General features: G+C 43.7%; 1 protein-coding gene across 1 annotated transcript; it reads right to left on the reverse strand.

Moving 5' to 3' along the window:
* Positions 1-13,822: 13,822 nt before the first annotated feature.
* Positions 13,823-19,790, reverse strand: LOC307247409 (cell adhesion molecule 3-like; the record flags this gene model as incomplete). Its single annotated transcript, XM_080023562.1, has 7 exons — positions 13,823-14,231; positions 15,034-15,105; positions 15,686-15,742; positions 16,093-16,170; positions 18,541-18,660; positions 19,068-19,337; positions 19,688-19,790. 7 exons carry the CDS (start codon positions 19,788-19,790, stop codon positions 14,224-14,226), a joined length of 708 nt encoding a protein of 235 aa, XP_079879688.1. The 3' UTR covers positions 13,823-14,223.
* Positions 19,791-22,912: the final 3,122 nt, after the last annotated feature.

Genomic DNA, 22,912 nt, shown 5'->3' on the forward strand with positions numbered 1-22,912 from the left:
CCTGCAAAACAACTCTGTTTTGACTCAACAGGCTGTTCTCATTTATACTACAGTGATGGAATGTGAAACAGCAGGATATGAAGTAATAGCACATTTTAAACGTCAACAAAGGGCGGACTCGAGAGCGTGAGAGGAATTTTGCTGGGAGTGCCCTTGAGCGCCGTTCTGTTTGGACTATTAAGTTTCGTAACCTGCTGTGCCGACACCCGAAACTGTGTCACAAGCGTGCTACAGTAGGCAATTCTTTCCTCGTACTCACATGACAAAAACCTAGCCAATAGCCGACATTACGCCATTTAGCCGGCACTTTTGTCCAAAGTGACTTACAACTTATTCATACATTACCAGAGGTAGCCGTGATTTTCCCCATTACCAACTCGCTGGTTCCATGCCTGCCTGCCTGACCTTCCCCATCTGCCTCCGTGCCCTTCCTGATCTAAATACCCTGCTTGCCTGACCTTCCCCGTCTGCCAGCCCTGCCTGCCATCCTCTTACCGCCTTGATCCCTTCAATAAATCCCAGTTCTTATTTTACCACTATTCCTGTCTGTCTTGCGCTTGGGCTCACTAGCCTCAGCTGTAACAAAATATATATGAACATGTATAATATTTATATTGTTGTTTATTATTTAACTGGGCTGTAGCTGAGGATATGATCATAATTAGGGCTGTAGCTGAGGATATGATCATAATTAAGGCCAAATCTATGTGGAAATTCAGAAAATTCACAAGGGTTCACAAATGTTCGAACAACACGGTACATGGTGAAGGCCAGATGAAGCAGTTAACAGGAAATGTGAGGCCATTTTATAGAAAATCAGCAAAACCACAGTCAACAGGAAGTGAGATCTGCCGAGGGACACACACACACACACTGAAAAAACCCATTTTAAAAAGAAAACCTTCAATTGCACAATGCTCTAAAACATTCAAATACAATGATCGGAAAACGGCATTTAAAAATTACATTGGTTAAAATAACAATGAAAATTGATTTTCAAATAATTTAAATAAATTAGAATAAACACCAAATAATATTAAGAAAAATTGAATAAAACTTGAAAATGTGAAATCAAAAGACCTATAAATAAGTATACATTTGGATATACATAATCAAATATACGGAAATAAAAAGTTAACTCAATTAATAGTAATACTAGAGCATTACTGAGGGATTTTGTTTCTTAACAAAGAATATCACACGCGCAGTGGGGTTGTGGTTATGGTTGGTGGTTATATTTGGATTGATTCTTTGTCATTTCGCAGCATCACTCTGTCCGAGAAGCTTTTAACTTGGTTAAAAAGGTTAAAGTCCTGAACCTTCTCCGGATGCAGAGTCTCCCGGCGATGATTCAAGCAACGTGCCGGAAGATCCTCCGCGAAAATTCCCTTTTCCTCGCGCGCTTCCCCCCGAAAGCTCGTCGACGCCCCATTGCCGATTTCCGACGACTCCACTCTTTTTCACAGCCAGTCGCTCGACTGAAGGTCAAGGGTTGGGTTCAGTTCATTGTGTTCAGACTGAGGTTACTGGGGGCCTCTTCCGTGGGTAAAGTCAGACGGCGTTGAGGCAACGGAGAGACCAGAGAGGAGACAGACAGACGGCGTGGGCTGGGGGGAAGACGACATGGAGACGGCTCTCTGCCTCCTAATGAGTGAGTATACGCTTCACGTCGTGGAGGGTGATAGGGAGGCGACGGCTTCATCGTCGGCCGGCAGCATTCGTCCGACTTTCAGGTCACGTTCGAAACGGTGGCTGTTACCTCGCCTCGTGGAGGTCGACACTCAGCGATGCTGCCGATTTCCACGTGAAATGTGATTTCTTGGACTGTGGCAAAGGGCTGTATTAATAGACTTTACTTGAATTAAAATTAAAAAAAATTCCCAGATGTGTGTTGATGTGGTGAGAAAAAAAAATCTCCAATCTGCTTTGAAAAACAAACAAATAAAAAAAAATGTTTTTTTTTTATGCTCTCAGTTTGTCATGACATAATAAATTGTTGGTAGATGGAACAGGTGAAACTAAAACCAAGAACAATCAAACGTTATCGCCAGGTAGATATGTGCGGTTTCAAGAAAACCCCAGTTGATGAAAAAAATATATATAAACAAAAATATGTATTCATAAACACATTTCCTTTAGCTGGAGGGGTCAATGTACAGCAATGGAAATTGAACAAAAACCTGCAAATATAAAAATTATATATTCTATAAATATATAAATACAAATACATATCTAAATATATTCTGAAATGGAACACTGTAAAGGACACACGAGGAAACACTGATTGCAATCTTTATATATATATATATATATATATATATATATACAGTATATACATATTACCGTTACTAACGGGGAAAAATATAACCCCCCCACACACAATTAAAAAAAAAAAAATTATTGGAATTTACAGTCCATTTATGCTATTTAAACACATGTACAAACTAGGGATGTTAAAATATGCCGACTAAACGACCGACTGTCTCTTTGTCAACAGTGAAATGGAAAGTTTTTTTGTTTTGTGTAAAAGCCTATTCCAAACATTCTAAAGACGTGAGTGTTTTTCCAAAATAGCCTATTCAAAACGTCCAGAATTAAAAAAACAAAAAAACAAACGGTACTGTTCCCCCGAATGGGAGAGGGAGCGAGTGCCCCAGCACTTCAGCATGAGGATTTCAATAAATTGGCCCGCCGTGGCAACATTTTCATATCCTGATGACGCGTGGAATATTTAATAATGTTATGCAATGATCATTGGCTATAGAGCTTATTTTAAATGCAATAAATTCAGCTTATTAAGTCATCCTCGCCTTGTGATCACTTCGTTTTGAGTCTTGATTACCGAGCAAACCAAAATTTGAATGCAAACATAAATTGCAGACCGCCTGCTGCGGCATGTGATCGAAGCCGTCCGCGAAATTATGCCTATACACAAGAAACGCAAATGCACTTTGTCTGTTTAAGGCTTTTTTGGTGCCTACCACCAGGCCTGAAAAAACTCTATGGGAAACACTGTATATATATCAGCGACGTAACGGACGGTGCAACGGTGTAACGGTGCAACGGTGCGACAGGGTCGACTTATTCATACAGAGGTAGCCATGCTTTCTTTCCCCGTCACCAACTGGCTGGTTCCCTGCCTGCCTGCCTGCCTGCCTGCCTGCCTGCCTGCTTGACCTTCCCAAGCTGCTACCATGTCATGCCGGATTTACCTGCCCTGCCTGACCTTCCCTGTTCGCCAGCCCTGCCTGCCATCTTCTTACCCCCTTGATCCCTTCAATCAATCCCAGTTCTAATTGTCCAGTGGTCGCTAGTGGCCCATCCCATCAGTGCGCCAGCATTGGGGTGCCCGGGAGCTGCACTACGCTGTGCGTCCCCTTGCCAAGTTACAAATAAAAAGAGTGTGTTTTTTTGTTTGTTTTTTTTGGAAATGTAGGCTGTTTTATTTTATTCCATTCCTTATTGAATGAAAGAAAACAAGCACCATGGGTAATGGACCGTGTGTAACAGACCGTCTCTTTCACCGATGGAAGAGGGTGAAATTTGAACAGCGTTTAGGTCTGAACAGAGCAGTGGCGTCCCATGGTTGGAGGAACCGACAAAGACGGCAACGACGAATGCAGCCTAAACAACAATAAGAATTCAAGACTTAAATTCAGTCGCTGAGGTTGTTTTTGTCTCTGTTCCCAGCAGCCTCCCTGACTGTCCAACCGGACAGCCTCCAGCTCTTTAAGTACCAGTCCTTTTCTCTGAGCTGCGACGCCCAGGACAGCTCGTCTGGATGGGCCGTGTGGAGGAGGAATTCGTCAGGAGGTGTGTCACGCTGCTCCTCCGACTGGGGAGTGACAAACGCCTCATTCTGTCAGATGGAGGACCTTCTCCCCCTAGACAGCGGGCAGTACTGGTGCCAATCTGAGACGGAAAGGTGCAGTGCTGTGGTCAACATCACAGTGGCCGGTAGGTCAGGCCAAATAATTATTCATTCATTTGTTCAGAGGTGATTTTTTTCGATTTTTAATTTTTTTTTACTTGACTTTACACCGCGAACTTGTAGATGCCGTCTCTGTCATATTTGGAGAGATTTGTCCTTCTCCGCGATGAGAGGGTCCTGTGATCCCGGAGGAAGGAGCCAGAGAACACACGTTGATAGACGATCTTTGTCTTTGTGTTGAGACGGCCCCGTGATCCTGGAGATTCCGAGTCGTCCGGCAACCGAGGGCGACAACGTGATTCTGCGCTGTACAACCCAGGAGGATCTGACCTCTGACCCCTCAGCCGACTTCTACAAGGACGGCGCCCTCGTCGGGACCGAGCCTACGAGAGAGATGACCCTCCACGGCGTCTCCGCGGGCGATGAGGGCCTCTACGGGTGTAGGGTCTCTGGCCTCGGAGAGTCACCGCAGAGCTGGGTGGGGGTCAAAGGTGAGAGATTTCCCAATTACCTTGTTTGTTTGGCTTCGAGGCAAACAGGGGTCCGAGGGCAAACTCATCTATGTCGCTCCCGGATTATCACATGGGAGGCCGAAGATCACGGCTGTGGGTGTGGAGGGGTCTGGTTCACTGTGGAGCCTTCTGGAGGTAGCGCGGGGCTTGTTTAGCGACATGCTCCTTCAGGGACATGCGTGTGAAGTCGTTGAGCGATAGAGTGGGCTTCTGCGTTTATCAGCGCGAGACGGCCTCTCCGGGAAAATCCAATGTCAGCAAAAACTTGACAACGGCTCTAAAATGAGATCGCATTTATTATTTGGCATCTCAACGTTAGACGCACACTCTCGTAGCATTCTGCATTTCACCATTTTGATGGTACTGACCCGTATTTGAAAGCCAGCCAACCAGATAGGACGGTTCCGTGTATTTGTATTGAGGCCAACCTGTGGCCAACTTGTGTTCGACAGCGAGGCTCCCGAGGACATCTCATTTCCTGCTTACACCGAGGGGACTTCCTGTGGTGGGTGCTGGCCTCCTTCTGGTCCTCTTGCTGCTGGTGTTGATCTACTGGAGGAGACACAAAGGTTAGATTCTCAGGATAGACATGAACATGGATGTTATTTATTTATTTATGTTTTTATCAGGTTTGTTGCATTATAGTATCTGGTGCTGTTCCGACTCTAGACACACCCGCTTTACAAATATTGCACTTTTGCTTTCGGGAGAAATGGCGTTGAAATAAAAATATCATGCCCTGCCCTCTCCTGATGACAACACAGATGGGAATCCTGGCTGTCTAGTTCCTTCTTGGAAGTCTTGTATCGTGTTTAGTTCCATTTTATGAATGAAAATCGATCACAGACTACCTTACCTTACAAGAAACCAAAAGTAATAATCAATACAATAAATAAATAATCAATAATGGAAAATATGGGTCGAGTTAGTCCATTCAGTGTTGATGCTGTGGAGGTCGGATTTTAATGACGCATTTGTTTAACAGCTGACTCCACTGGGACGGGAAATTCTGGTCAGCAGGACACGGGGGAATTGATGTACGCCAACATCATAATCAACCACGGAAAACAACCCAGAATCAAAAGAGGTACACACACACACACACGCGCGCGGACACACACACACACACACACACACACACACACACACACACACACACACACCTCTCAAAGCGTAAAACCTATCATTATTAATATTAATGAGCATGTTGGTGATGACTTCTTGCCATGCTGTTGAGCACGCTGCTCTACTCAGTCATATGTTTTGTTCAGTAAAAATGATGGTGCTAGCTCCAAAATAATAATAATGATAATAATAATAATAATAATAAGGGTCCAGTTTATTCCTTTTAGGTACGTTTTACAGTGTTTCGGTTTCTGTGAAATGCATCATAAGTTACTAACATTGTGGACTTACGTTTGGACCAGTCAACACAGACTTGTCTGCATGTTGCTCTCCAGACGTTCAGTTGAAATGTTCCTGGAGAACGGTGTTTTGAGAATTACCATCGTTCCTGGATTACGCAGTGCGGACACAAAAGTGAAGGTCGTTTCAACCAATGGTTCTTAGAACTTACTGTGGTGCGACAGACGTTTTCTTTGAATGATTGTAGTTTCCGGGGTTTTGTGAAACGCCGCACAGGTTACAGTTTTCTGAGTTTCCTTTAAACGCAGCCCCGTTTACGGTCATTCAGAGGCTAACCGTTGATTCATGTGGCATTGTTTCGTAATGTTACAAAGTGACTGTGTTCTCGATGTAACACCAATGTTCTTCAATTTTCGCTGAATTTGTACAGTTCTATCAATATTTCTTGATACAAATGTAGATTGGTGTGAATGAAACTTGGACGACGTACACGTACGAATAATTCCTATTTCAACCAGACGTCAACCAATGATCATAAGTTTTAATGTGACAATCACGGTGTCACATTAGAAAGGTCAGTTATAAATAACTGAGCTAGCAGCACTAATTTTGTTTATAACTTGTAAAATAGAGTACATTTGGAGTTCCCCTGCCCAGCTGAACCTCACTACACTGACACCATCTCCATTATTGATGACTAATTCCACCCAGGGTTCTATTAATAGTGTGTTACGACGTGTGTCTGTGTCACGCTGTTATTACTCACATGGGCCCCGCAGAGAGACAAAGTTCTGAATAAAAACATCAGAAAACTACGTCTTAGTTTTAAACTAGTATTAAGGTGTCAGCGCCTAAAACTAGTTATCGCCCTCGAGCTCCAAATTTCTCTTTCCTCCTCGTCAGCTCTCCCTCCACCCTCCTGGTGGTACACTAACCGTGGTGTATTAATGTGCGTCCTGCAGGTGAGAGTCCAGAGGAACTCTTGTACTCCACGGTGAAACTGCGTTCCTCCCCAGAGGCGACGGCATGAACCAGACCGTGAAGCCACCGTCAATGTGATGGAACGGGGCGCTTCGGCCCGAGCGTTCAACCTGTTCACTTTTCTCTGAGCGACCCGGTTTTGCAGCACGTTGAGCGCGAAAAAGACCACAGCTCGAACAAAAAGCATGCCTTTTCACCCGGTGCTGTGTTCCTCCACCACCCTGTGAGGCCAGACAACCTTGACAGCGTATCAGTGTAATTATGCTCATTTAGTTGTTAAAGCCATTTTTATTAAGCCACTTATTTTGTACTTGTCGTTGTATTTCCGTCGTCATTTACGGCTGGTTATGTTTTGGAGGAACAGGTCCTTGTGTGGTGAACTCATTTTTTTAACTGGAAGCATCCAGCAACGTCAATTGTCCCCTTGAAACTTTATTTTGTAATAGTTTGTTGACAGACGGACGGGGATTGGAAAGACATTCCGAACTGTTTTGCTCTGATTGAAGTGCTCCAACTGTGAAATAAATAAATGACTGTGTAACGGAGCTGAACAGGACTCGGCAGCCACCTCTCTCAGGGACTGAGATCGCTTCTTTTTACCCAAAGACAGAGTGAGGTGTTTTCAGCTCTGGGTTTCCTGAAAACCTTCCTTCCTCGTGCATGGCAGTGCAGCACAGCAGATAAGGATATGGAAAATGGCTGTTGGAAATGGGCCAAAGTGAGTGAACTGAAAACACCGGTCAGAACCGGATTGCGGGTAAAATCCACAAGACGGCAGCAGGAAGAAAAGCATCGAGGCCGACGCCGTCACAACCCATAATCCACGTTCCATTGGTGCCCAGTGGCTTAAGCTACGTCGAGCAACGCCTGGAACCGAACCCCCAGTCTGGTCATGGTTTACTTTCACGAGCAGAACTTTGCTCGACGTGGCTATCCTGGCCACAGTGGCGCTCACTCATTGGGTTCTGCTCTTACTCACATAACTCCCACAAGAGAGTGACCGAGGAAGTCTCCCAGTTATGCGCACAGCTTTTATTTTATTTTATTTTTTGTTCCAGTTGGAAACGGAGGAAAACAAATCAATCTACAATTGTTTTTATTGGGTTGGGTTTTTTATTGGGCTGCATGGATCTGGAACACCCGGCGGCAGGCTGAGCGGGCCCATCGCTGAGGGGGGAGGGAGGGGTGCATTGGGGTGCAAGGCCCCCCGCGGCACATCTCGTGCCCCACCGCCGGCCCCACCCGTACCCCCATTGCATTAGCAAATAGTATGTATGGTGATGATGGATATACCGAAATGGCGTAATGTTAAACCAAATTCACCGGGCAAAAATAAAGAGACGTCCAGCTTGGAATGAGAATGTTCCACGGCGAGGTCCAGTTTGTGTTCCAAAAATGCTTGTTCTACGCTGTGGCGCTCTGACGAGTGATTGGTGAAGCCCTTCCTGTTCAAAGTGTGAAATGAACTAGTTTGTAATGTGTTTTTGTCTTAAAGCGCATTATCTTAACATGGGGGCTTCTCTTGTCACACAGTGGCATATTGGCATTTTTACGCTGTAAACGCATTCTTACCATGTTTCATTTATCCGAGTCTGAATTTATGTTTAAACTAGATTAGCGACAGTTTGGATGCTTGTTTTCAACAGTATGCTGCGTTTTAGGGGACGTTTCAATCCTATTCACTTTAAATGTCATTTTTTATGACTATTGCGTCACAGCATTTAGTGATTGTCTTCCAGCTGTTTGGCGTAAAGTTTACAGGTTTTGTGAAACACGCATAATACAGAGAAATACTCAATGTAACGCATGCAGGTAACACAAAGTAATACACACAGTAGTACATAGTATTACACACAGTATTTAAGAAGGTGGGACGTTCCTACTAGCGCCGTTTGGAGTGGAGCCACGGTGCGTTTGTGGCTACAGGGTGTCCACGCTTTGTGACATGCCAGGCCGCCTGCGCGGGCGCCTCGTGTCGGTTACACACATTTTAGTATTTTTTTATATTTTTAGAGCTTATTGTGCATAATCACTGAGTGTCATGACATTTCACTGCATATTTGTATGACCGTATGTATATGTATGTGACGTGTGTGTGTGTGTGTGCGCGCATGTGTGTGTGTGTGTGCGTGTGACTAATCTCTTGACCTTGAACTTTAAAGGCCCCCGCCCCCGTTTAATTTGTTCTGGTGGCTACCGAGCTGAATCAGTTGGGGCTTATAATTTGAAATACATTTTCAGACGTCTTATCACAGAGTTTATTATAAATAAAGTGTTATTTGTGATTATGACCCGTTCATTTTGTCCTCTACCGCTCCTTCTCTTTTGCCCGAAGGTGCATTAGCGCCACCCAGTGGTATGAATGTGCACTGGCTGTTCACAGCTCCTCGATATTAATGGGAATATAAAACAAAAATAAATGAGTTGAATGAAAGCCATGATAGTATATTGTCAATTTAACTACAAAAAAAAAATATATATATATAAAAATACATGGGCAGGCACATTACAGCAGTCGCGGCTGAGCCTTCCCTGCCTCATAAATCACGGAATAAATGCTTGTGATGTGACATTAGTCACATAAAAAAATGGGTCAGAGCTTCCCGCTCCAGAGAAAACCGTCAGAACGGAGTCGGGACCGTGGCGCGTCTTCTGGACGGTTTCGGGCGAGATACTTCAGCAGCGACACTGCGTCTCGCACTGAAAATCGATTCTAGCGTCAATAGGATCGATGCCAGAAAGGCATCAGTTCCTCTCTTCAAAAAAAGTCAAATTGGTATCGGTCATCAATGTCGGCGAAACTGCCTTGGTTTTTAATCGGCATCGGCTCAAAACCACATTTTGCCGTCGTCAGCCAATGGGGTTTGAGCTTGGCTTCCGGGCGTTCCGTTGTACTTACCTGGTAAACTTTCACTGATTTCACCTCATCGGTGACCACCACAACCTGTTTCCGAACAAATCTGAGGAGAGAAATAATCAATCCAGTTGCTGAATCTCCACCATATTAGATGTACGAGGCCTCTTCTGGCTTGCGGGAGACACCGAAGCGACGCAGCAAAGCCCAATACCGCTTTTATGTCATCGAATATCACGATAGCGCTGACGATGTATTGATATTTATATTCACAATAAACGCTTCGTTGTTGGAAATGCATTCACGAATCCGACAGCTATCATTTCCCACCCGATTTCAGCCCCAATGGGACGCTCATGATTGATGATTAATCAATAATCGATCATTCTTCAGTGTTCTATCATGTTGATCAAGTTGATAATCAAATTCAATGATTTTGTCACTAGTGCTGTGGGGATGAAAATGTCATAATTCTGCTTGGCCACCAGAGGGGTCTGTGTAAAAACCTACACCAGGCTATGGAATCTGACTCCTAAGTTTGGTCCGGCGACTGGACATGGGCTGCTGTCCAGCAATTTTGCCATAGCGATTATGGAATTATGACGCCATCGTTCATTCATTCAGAAGATTTTCGATCAAGATTTTTCAACCCCTAAGGAAACGACGCGGGTGATTGATTTTGGTCGCCCCATTTTTCCCTTTTCAAGTTGTATATTTTCATAAAAATGTCATTTCCTTACCAGTTTGGTGTAACAAAAGAAAAAAAAAAAAAACACCTTTGGGTCCGTGTGAAACACCTCTACCTCTGGTGACGTCCGGCTGCCCAAGTCCATATTTACATGTCATTAAATGATAGTATTACCACACACTGCTGCTGTATATTATTTTTACTTACTACACCTTAGCCCCACATGAGGGTCACTAGTTTGCATCGTGCTACTCCCTGTTAACTTTGTTGATAGATGTGCACATATGTTATTTCTATTTAATCGTATTTATCTTTATCTCTTGACGTGTGCTGTTCAGCTTACACTTGAATACTGAAGAATAATCATCCTATTTTACGCAACGGCACTTTTGGTGTATCCTATTTTTGCGTATTTTGTTGCTTCGCTCATACTTTTTCCTGTTTGGGGACAATACCAAACGTATGTTGCGCTACCCATGAACGGAAAGGCACGTGCAGGACATAAGGTGTGATACACCGTCCGACCCCTTGTTCTCAGCGATAGGACATTTCAAGGTTATCGAGAGAGACCGTGCCGGCAATTGAAAAGGACGACAGGGCGGCGCCTGCTTGGCCTCTATTGAAGTAATGCACGGTCAATCGCGTGGACACTCAGGGATTTTACTCTGGACCTTGGGGGACGAGCTTGGCCTCCTCTTGTTCTGGGACAGGGGGACACGTTCGGAGCCTGGTTTTAGTCCCTAAAGAGACATGCCACGTCGTGTGAGCGCACCTCAAGCGCATCAAAATCTTGGGTAAGCTGGATGAAAACAATTGGAGGGAAGGAAGGAAGGGAGAGGAAGTTGTGGCCGACTTCACAGACGTCAATGGGTTGATTGATACGAGATAAGAGTACTTCTGTAATGCACTGCTGAGTAATCACTGTTGCATTGGGCGCGCTTCTTCATTTCGGCTGATGGAAAATTGAAATTGTGTCGTGCTCGTGATCCAAAGAAGATGATGACGCGTCGCGCGATCCCGAAGCAGCGATGACGCCGGTTGAACGGTGATCAAAAATTCCAGGAGAAGTAGAAAAAATTAAAAAATTAAATAAAGTAAAACTAAAAAAAAAAATCGGGCAAACAGAGGGGGCGATTCACTCAGGAGCACGAACAGCAGCCCCAGGTCTTCTCCTCCGTCGCCCTCGTCACTCCACGCTCGAGCCGGTCAAACTAGCAGGAATACATCTAAATCTAAAATAAATCTCCCCGGAGTGTTTTTATTGGTTAAATATGCACCCTCAAAACATTCTGATGTGCAATACAAAGATATAAAAAATATTGTCAGTAGATATGCAGGTTTTTCCATTAAAAAAAAAAAGAAAAAAAGGCTCAGACGTTAATTGCCACAGAACCACATCTGAGTTATCGGCGTTTCCTGAGTAGTTGCTCCCTGGCTCTCTGGTTGCTCTTTGTGCTGTTTTTGTTGAGAGTTGAAACCAGTTTTTTATCTTTACCACCAGGCGAAGCTGCAGTTCTTCAAATAGGTCGACGCCTGTTCTTAGACCGTTCGAAGCCCCTTTACGATCGATTGAAAACCACATTTCACAGCTTACAGCCTGGGAGCCAAGGGGTAGACACAGCCGGTCCAGTAGTACAACAGTACCGAGATAACCTTATACAAAAAAAAAGTATTGTGAGTGGTATTGTATTGGTAATTGTTGCAGCCGGTATTGGTAATTGTGGCAACCCCGGGTGGCGTTCTCAGGGCCACCCGACACGGAGACACAGGCGATGGGGTTGAAAACACATCAAGTTTCAGGCGGGAGGTACACTCCGAAAAAGACGGGAGAACAAAAGACGCTGGAAGCGCCGGAGAACATCGTCCCAGAACACCGTCAGCGGGAAGCTCCATAAGAAGTCGGCGGTGAGAGAAGCGCGGACTCGACGGTGAGAGGAGATGGGAGAGGCTTTGCTTTCACATAAAGATCGAAACAACAAAAATTTAAAAAATGGTGAAATCAAACTCAGTGTCATTTATTTATTGACATATCCATATTTCCCCAAATAGAGACCGGGGCTTTTATTTACCTCAAGCCGTGACAAGGGAACGGCCGGGGCGCGCAGTGGACCAGAGATCACTCTCTCTCTGCCAAGGGCTCCTGTCCTGTGTGTGCGTGTGGGTATGGGGCTTTTACCTGTTGCTCCTGTTGCCTGGCGTACGGGCGTACGGCGTACGGGCGTACGGCCCAATTACCTAGTCCCAAGACAGGCATGGCTGCTTAAACCACACCACCCCTACAACACAGTCATGTATTTTGAGGCCTTTCTATTGTGGAGAGAGACAGGAAGTGGAGGGGAGAGAGGGAGGTGTGGAAGGTCTCCTCTGGACTAGGCCTCCCTCCGGAGCCTTCGAGTCGGCACGGCTGAGATGGACTGAGCTTGAAGTCAATTTGATAACAGCTGCACACTTTGTCCAAGTGACCACGCAGGGTGCACAGGACGTATAAAGAGTTTGTGGCGTGAGCATAAATTTATACACAGTAGGCTGAGCATACAGAAAAGGCGTGCTGAAAGACGTCGTCTCGTGACTCTGCCCCGGGTTTCATGATTTGTCCTTCCAACTAATCACACGTGCGCGACTCACACGACTTGAGGATTACGACGACGGGTTCATTGTCTGAGAACCATGAGAAGCAATATCTGGGAGTAGAAAGGAATGCTCTGGGCGTCTCAACACTCTTGCGCCCGGTTTTACCCGAGCCATCAAAGGGACTGGCGTGTGCAAACAACACATGGTCATCTCTCCGCACACCAGCCGGAGAAGAAGGGAGCGTGGCCGCCCTTCTCAAGCCGGAGAACAACAAGGTAGCGGCATAACGCCAAGGGAAGCGTGACCCTCCTGGTGATGTGAGCATGGGTCATGAGGACAAAGCGTGTGGGCGAAAGTCTGCACAAGTTACAGAGGCAATTCACATCATATGGAAATATAAAGAGGAAAATTATGAAAGGTTGGTTATAAAAATCTTAAAAAAAAAAAAAGGTAATTTGAAGAGTTGATGAGAGGGTAAGCTGAGGATATCTTCAGAGGGTGAGACAGGCGGCAGATGGCCGCAGTATTCGGACCGAGCTGGATGAGCCACAAGGAGGCCCAAAGGGTGTATGTTTTGGGGTTTATTGCCATCTCTGTTTACCGGTTACATTTTCTGGGTTGTTTTTCTGTCGTTTGTCGATTGTTGTTGGCTTATATTTAATGTTCATCATGAGGTTTATTGTACATTACCATTGTTTTCTGATCTTTATGTTAATCTTTCATTAGTTTTTCATTATTCGTTATTGCGTATGATCAAATTCAGGCGTAATTTTTGGGTCATTTCTATTTTCTTTTTTTAAGGTTATAGTTGTTTATCACTAGGTTTAGTGTATATTGCCATATTTTTATAGTGTACAGTTAACTAATAGTTAACTAACTCACATGTTACAGGTATTTTCACATTTTCCCATAAATTGCCATTTTATTTTTAATATTTTATTGCACTGCTTTGAATGAATAGAATATCTATCCATCGATACTGTGCTGTACACTTTATCAGTCCACAACTTGATAAAACCCAAGTGTTAGAATCGCTCCTATTCTGGTGCAGCGGCGGTGAACCGCCAGAGCAGAAGTTACAAACAGCGACAAACACCGAAACGACCGCCGCCAGCTCTTCCCCAACACGTTCCACAACACCAAGCCCACGACCCACAGGAGACAAAAATGTTCCTTCATGAAAAAAAAAAAATAATAATAATTAAATTAAAAAACAACAAAGATATGTATGTGAATACAAACTACTCGTCAACACCAGGTCTAAAAATGATGTTATTGTAGAATCCGGAGTCAAACATTTTCTCTCGAAGGGTCTTCCTCTTCAGCGGTCTGAAACACAAATACAATGATTGAAAAAAAGATACGAGAAAAAAAACGGTTTTGCTGCTGTGCTTTAATGCAGTACTTTTCCACCGTGCCCTGAGAGTCGACGCCATGTGTCGTGAAAAAATAAATAAATAAATAAAACGTTTAAAAAAAATCCACTTCAAATAAATAACGAATGGAAATGAGCTCCAGAGTTTCAAAATAAAAGTCGAGAGGCCGCACTCATCAATCTCGTTCATCAGTTCCTTCTAGAACAACGGCTTTGGCAGAGCAAGTTTCTTGGAAAGCGGCGACTAACCTTTGCATGGTAATGCAAAGGTTCGGCTCTTTTTTGGGATTTGGTTATTTGACTAGTCACGCGGTTGAAAGGTTGTTTGATTTTTCTGACTCTCCGTTCATTTGATTGGGCTGGTGCAACGCGCGCTGAGTGAGGGAGGAGGTCGGCTGTCTGTGGCTGTGAACGGAAATCTCACGAAAATCATTTCATTCTGTCGATATTATGACCAAAAGCCCCAGGCCTCACTTTTTGCCTTGGAATTGAATTATTTTCCTTTAGTGAGTCGAAGATCCACTCTTTTTTGCCGGAGTGACTCCCGACTCCAGAGTAATTCAGAATTTTTTTAGCGGATAACAGCATAGTTATCCACTCGCTGTGGGGGTTATTTCACTGTATGAAGTATGCCGTGGCAGAGAGCAGGTTGGGAAGCGCTGCTTTTAACGCAGTCCGGTCCGTCGACAAGGACACTGCGAGATGTGCATCATAGAGTTAGAAAACAGAATAAACGCTGGTGTGCTTTGTCCCTACCTGCCTTCTTCTTCGGTCTTGGTGCTCTGACGTTCGAGTACACGACTTCTTCTTCGACTAACTCCAGGGGTGCTGGCGGAAAAAATATATATTATTAATAAAAAAAAATAAAAAATAAAAAATATAATTGAATGAATACAGTATTTTAAAAAAATAATTAATTAATATATATATATATATATATATATATATATATATATATATAAATATAAACATATATATATATATATATATTTATATCATTATATTTATTTTTCATTATTATATATTTATTTACATTTTATTTGAACCAAAAAAATTAATAATAATAAATAAATAAATAAACTTTTTTTTTTTTTACACGCAAGTCGTGAAAACTGAAAACATCGGTAAAAGACATCAGTGGTCGGGGGAATTCCGCCCCTGGATTTGGAACTGGATCGGCACTGGAAGGGTTTTTTTTGTTTTGTTTTGGGTTTTTTTGGGGTGTTTTTTCATAAAACAAGAATCCAAGGGAGGACGCGTTACTCTCTTCATCCACGTTAACACCAAGTTCCGACCGCAAGGACAGCAACAGAATCAAACTCATCAAAATCCCCTTCCAATTTGCATTGGTGCTGCAAGTCAGTGGACCTAGGCCGCGCCCGGCCGGCCTGGACAGAGGCTGACCTACCTGGCTGTCTCCCCCGTTTCCTCCTTTCACGGTCACCGCCTGAGCTGTGTCCTCCATCTGAAACCGCCGTTGCCACACACACACACACACACACACACACACACACACACGCACACTCATTTTTCGGAACAATTTTGGTTCTGCCATGGGATTTGCTACAGGATCCAATTTTCGTCCACAAATCACACCACATTTCGGCAGATAATGCCTAAATAATGACGACAAATGACCCACAATGCATGTCATATATATATATATATATATATATAGTGAACAAACAATGTTAACCACAGCATCACAAATATCCCAAAAAGACACACAGGTAGAAGGTGAACTATATAGAGGCTACTACGTGGGGAGTAGTGATCTACAAAGAGAGTACTGAGCGATTTGAACTGTTCTCTCACTTTTCTTCTGCATGTTTTTGATGGTGACCTCTGCATACGTCACATCCTTCGGGGGAGCTTCTTCAGTCACACCAGATGCTAAAACAAACACGGGACATACACATTATATATACACACCGATCAGCCAGTACATTTAAACCACCGCTAATATTGTGTAGCTCCCCCTGGTGACGCCAATACAGCTGTGACCCGTGGAGGCATGGACTCCACAAGACCTCTGAAGGTGTCCTGTGGTATCTGGCACCAAGACGTTCGCAGCAGATCCTTTAAGTCCTGGAAGTGGAGAGGTGTGGCCCCCATGGATGGAGCTTGTTGTTCCAGCACATCCCACAGACGCTCCATCGGACCCTAACCCCGCCCATCCACATGATGTAGAAGAAAACGTGATTCATCAGACCACCACCTTCTTCCATTGCTCCATGGTCCAGTTCTGATGCTCACGTGTCCATTGCAGGTGCTTTGGGTGGTGGACAGGGGTCAGCATGGACACTCTGACCGCTCCCATACGCAGCAAGCTGCCATGCACTGTGTGTTCTGACACCTTTCTATCATAGCACCATGAGCTTTTTCACCACTTTGTGCTACAGTAGCTCTACTGTGGGATTGAACCAGACGGGCTGGACTTCACTCCCCACATGCATTAATGAGCCTTAGGCATCCATGACCCTGTTGCCGGTTCACAGGTCGTCCTTCCTTGGAGCACTTTTGGTCGGTACTAACCACTGCATACTGGGAACCAGAGAACAAGGAACAAGACCTGTGGTTTTGGAGATGCTCTGACCCAGGCGTCTAGCATCACAATGTGGGGATATACGTATACATATACACATATACAGTATATACACATATACAGTATATAGACATATATATACACATAGTATATATACACACACACACACACACACACACACACACATATATATATATATATATATATATATATATATATATATATATATATATATATATATACACACACACACTCACATATATATAAATATACATACACATATACATACATATGTTTATGTATGTGCACATATATATGTGTATATATTCACACATATATATACACTCATATATACACATATATATACACATATACATATATATATACATATAAAATATACATATACATATACATATAAAAAGACACACACACACACACACACACACACACACACACACAATCCCCCTCACATCCCCCCTGCGAAACTAACGCCTCGCCATCCACTCCCCCACACAGTCACTTTAAAAACAGTTATTAAAAATCATGCTGATGTCACTTCATAACTTCCCACATTGCTCACCTCAGGTTTTTTACCCTGTTCTATTTTGCATTGCACTGAAATTTCCAAATCGACATATACACCTTCTTATCTGGGCGGCTTCAACCCGTCGCCGTGCTTTGGAGAAGCTCGCGGGAACAAGCTTTTTCAGTTATTGGAGGAAACTACGGCTGATCCCTGCACCGCTACCGTGCATTTCACCCAGACACCTTGGAACAAGCGAGAGGTGAAGATGTAAAAAGCAATGACATAAGTGTGAACTAGAACAGCACGCCGACACTTCTGCATCGTGTGTTGATTTCGACGAATAGATAGGGAAGAAGACATATTTTTCTCGTACCGCTTTTAGCGAAACCGGCATGACATTTTTTGACATCTCACCCCGCCAGCCATACTTAGTGCAACTTCCTGCCCAGAAGAGGAAGCTGGGGCTGCGCAAGAAGGCACCGCGGTCCGTTCCTCTTCAGAGCGCCAGCGAACCGTGATCGTTACCTTCACTGGTGACTGGAGCTTAAAGTATCCCCGAAATCACCAGATACTACCTGTGCCAGGTAGTACTAACAGGTACTGCAGCAGATACTACCCTGCAGCTCAGAGAACAGGTCCGCTCATTTTATTCCCTCCTTTTTACCTGAAGAGCGCTGTGAACATAAATTGTGAAATACAATTGTGTATTATTTGGGTATATATATGCAGTATTAAAGGCAACTGTCTAAATGAAGCTCCACTCGCTGCCTGTGCAAAAAATACGCATGGCCATTTTCTTACTTCTTTTAAAGGCCACCTGCAGCTAATTGAACTTCCTGCTTCACCCCAAATTGTTCCCCAACCGAGAAATGGTCTTACGACTTCCTCAAATCCCGCCAAGTAAGGAGGGACACAACGCCACATCTAACACCAGGTCAGAAGCGAACAGAATGCCTTCATTTACAAAACGAGCAAAAGGGCTAAAATATCAACCGAAAAGTGTCCGAGTGTCCGTGGGTCCAGCGGTTGTCGTGTTCCAGACAATTTTAGACGGAAAATTGTCAAGGAGAATGATAATTTAAAAAAAATCTGAACAATAGACCTGCAGGCTGGAAACCTAATAATAATAATAATAATAATAATAATAATAATAATAATACAAATACAAATTATGAATAAATGTTCTCTCTACCTTTGTGCTTTCTCCAGTAGATGATTACCGCAATGATTATCACCAGTAAAAGCACCAGAAAGGAGACTCCAGCTGCAATCACCAAGTTGATGAGAGTGGGGGCTGTGACGGGGGAGGGTTCTGTAAAGAGAGAGAAAACACTTTGTAATTGAGATTACGGACCATATTTCACTGACTTGATTCACTTGTTTTATAAATGGTAGCATATCACTGCCCGCCCCACCTTGCTCCACCCCCCTCCCCGATTGCTCAACTAAATACACTTAGTCGGTAGTGGAACAGACCCCCAGAAAGCCCCAAAATGCTTTAAAAATAAGAATTTACATATAATAGCAGAAACCGGGTATCTTCAAAAAATGAGGAAGGAAGTTATTTTTATATTTCCCGTTAAAGGGCAAGTGACAAACGCAAAATGTTCTTGACTGGCACCTGAACGGATGGGGTGGGAGGGTGGTGGCGGTGGCGTATTTTGAAAAAATAAGCAGCAGACTAGAATTGGTGGCGTGTGAGGACGCGCTGCCTCCTACCTCTGACGGCCATGAAGCTCTGCGGTGACTCTCCGACGCCACTGACGTTGCACTTGTAGAAGCCTTCATCGGATTTGTTGACCGCAGGAAGGGTCAGCTCTCCTGATGGAGCCACACGGATGGAGGCGCCGTTTTTATAGAAGGTGGTCGTGTTCTTAGCAATCAGCCTCGGAGAAGGTCTTGTCGTAATGGCCCTGTACATGCAGCGCAGCGTCACAGCGTCTCCCTCGGCCACAGGATGGACGGGACTCTCCAGGAGAACTGAACCAACTAGATGAACACATCAAAGCGTCAAACGCTCTGGATCCGTGGTTGTCCACCGCTCCAGGCTCCCGATCCACATTTGTGTCCGACAGGCTCAAACGGGCTTGAATTTCAACTCCAAGTCTGTTTCCGATGGAATTGAGATCGTCCATTCATCTTTCTAGGGGGCGCTACGTCACAAGAATGTTGAAAATGTGCGGTGTTCCCCCTTTGAGAGAGGTGGTCCACTGGAAATGGAGCCCGTGACCCCTCTTTGGGCCGGAAACCACCAGTTGAGAACCACTTCTCTAAACGGGGGAAATCTAGACCCTGAAAATGGGATCACATTGGGAAAAACAGATGTTGAAGACACGTACCAGTCACTGTGATGGTAATGTTGTCTCTGTGTCCTCCAGAAGGCGACTCACACCTGTACACACCGCTGTCTCCTGGAAATACTTCCCCTATTTTACATTCCATTCCTTTCTGAATGCAACCTGGTGTTGGTGTCGTCCCCTTTTTTAACAGTTGTCCATTAACTCTACAGTAGAAGGTCAAACTCTCATATTGAAAGAGCTGAGAGCTGCAGGGGTTGACTTCCAGATCAGAGAGTTCTCCACCTGGAAAAGTTGATACACACAGACACACACACACACACACACACACAACATTAAAACAACCACTTATATAGATATATACTTAATAATAGGGGCATCACCCGAGTGGATTTATATATACAGTATGAATGTGTACATACAAACATATATATATATATATATATATATATATATATATATATATATATATATATATATATATATATATATATATATATATATATCCCTCACCACTGGAAGGGGCTATTTTTTAAATCTATTGGGGTGATGCTCCAAAAATGCTGATATAAAAAAGTTATATCTTATAAAAGACGATATTACATAAAATCATGTAAACATTCCCAGATGATGCCTGATGGTAAATCTTTATTTTTTTAGCAAACAGCTTGATAATAACATTTACTGTATGTCTGAAATACCACCAACGCTTTTATCAGTTAGTGTGTGAAAAATATAAATTTATTTTGTGATTTCTGCTTATCACTTGTTTCAAAATGACATAACATGTTGACGGTGTTTACACTGTCTCACAAAATGTCCTATGATCTCTGCAGACACTTTCACAAGGTCTTGTCGTTGTCCAGTTAAAAAGTATTAAAAAATATGTTTTTACAGCAGTCTGCCACAAATTACTTAATGTAATTGAAATGTGAAGTATGACTGTAATTGTTCACAGTGGGATGTGCTTCCACATATAACGTATATGTTTGTTCTTTGTATTTAAAATGGGTCTGGATCAATAAGCAAATCCGTCGGCCGCTCTAGCCTCTGGTACGATGCAGACTCATATAAAACACATGCACAAGTGACTGCACTCGAAAATATTTCTATGTAGTTTAATCTTGTGTTTCTATCGGAGGAAACTCGTTACAGCAAGGCCTGACCCTGAAGTGAAAAAAAAAAAAAAAGTTTTATCAAACTATATACACAAAGTTTTTTTTTACTAAGTCACAATTTACTGATAAAACACCCAATCATCAAGATTCTCCCTAAAACGCCTGTAATCCCTATTTCATTTAAAGGTGCAGTGTGTCGAAATTTAGTGGCATCTAGTTGTGAGGTTGCAGACTGCAAAAAAACTGAACCCCTCCACGACGCGCGCACACACACACACACACACACATACACACACACACGTTGGAGAAACTGCGGTGGCCTTCAGGTGCCGCGAAAAAAAAGGCCCTCTCTCGAACACGCCGGCCTCCGTGGAAGCGTACCCGCTCCCCATGGAGACATAAGGGGGTAAATTCTAATTGTAATGAAAACACAACGACTCATATTTTCATGGGATTAAACACGACATAAAACACACTTATGGATATCACATTCCATTCCTGCCAAGTCCGTGGCGTCGATCTACACACTGCACCTTTAAGTGCAGTACTACATGATGTACAGGAGAACGGGGCATTTATTTATTTTTAGAAATAGATTTGATTGTTTTCCCTTTTTTTTTTTTTTTTTCCCACCAATACATCTATCGTTCGGACACATACACATACATTTTCGGACAGTTTCGACTCTTGCCACAGCAAACTTACCACACGGTTTTTCCATCATCAGAAGTGGTGGATCCAGCACTGCAGTGAACAGACATGATATGACTTTTTCCAGAGGGGACGGGAGATTCAAGATCCCAGAGTTTATCTGTCACACGCATATACAAACATACTGCGATACATCCATCGACCCCCCCCCCCCACCCCACCGTCCAGCTCAGACTCACCGAGCAGAAGCAGGAGCCACGACGGGTCCATCACCTCCCCCTCTTCCCACTCTCTGTGGAGTTTGCAACTTCTCTTTTATGCACAATATCATCATCATCACAGGGGAGTGTCTCTCACTTCCTCTTGGGTCGATGCCACACAGGCAGACCCCAGTGTGAGCGAGCCGCGTGAGACGTCTTGGGGGGTAAAACGCACCAACAAGCGTGCCAACGGCGAGGCTTCAAGGAGGCCGAGGTTGGCGGCGTTTCAGTGGGTTCGCAATCCCTCAGGGTTTTTTTGTTTTTTTTGTTTTTTTTTTAACTTTTTTGTTTTGTACACTCACGCACCACTTATAAACTAGAGCCGGATCAACAACGTCCGCACTTGCTGTGCAGCGGTCACTCCACGGTAGCGGTAGCGGACTCGATTGAAATGGGAAGCCCATACCGCGTTTCAAACACCGTTTCTGCTTTGTAAAACTCTAATTCAATTTGTGAAAAGTGGAAAAGGATCAATTTTACTTCTATTTTTATTTTTTTCCCCACTGACCAGCAGAGATATTTCCAAAACCCCTGTGCTTATAGCTGTTGTGCCTACTCCGCATTTCATTATATTGCACACACCATGAAACAAGACGCTGCGAATGTAGTAAGATTTGTTATTATACCTTTATTCGATTTAAAAGCATGTATGGTGCCTAAGGGAGTAAAGGGAGAAATGTGGCGTCGCATGCAATATTTACTAGAACTCTGTGGGGTTTAGTAGTATTTCTTTAACGGGTCACACTCGGCCCATTTTTGGCAAATTGTCCTTTTTTATCTCAACGATGAGCTATCAAAGACGAGTTTGCACCAGGTAGTTTCTCGTGCTCAACGGAAAGACCTTTGAAATTTTTAATGATGAAAATTAAATTTAAAAATAAATAAATAAAGGTATGTGTGTGTGTGTGTGTGTGTGTGTCTGTGTCTGTGTCTGTGTGTGTGTGTGTGTGTGTGTGTGCACAACTTCACTTTATGGCAGGGGTTCCCCGCCTGTTTCTGCTCGTGGCCCAGATGTTAGCTCAAATGTTTCGACCCCATCTATTTAACATATCGACATTTCTTTGCCATTGGATCATTTTGGAATGATGGATGGGGATTTTAATGAAGAGTTCCATATGACAGAACATTTTAGTCTACAATCACCACGCGCCACAATCAACGAGTCCATCAAAGCACAATATGGCAGCAACGCATCACAATGTTCATGATGTCACGATGAATGAGCTGAATATATATAT

The sequence above is a fragment of the Zeus faber genome (genome assembly GCF_960531495.2).
Source record: "Zeus faber genome assembly, chromosome: 22".
NCBI lineage: Eukaryota > Metazoa > Chordata > Actinopteri > Zeiformes > Zeidae > Zeus > Zeus faber.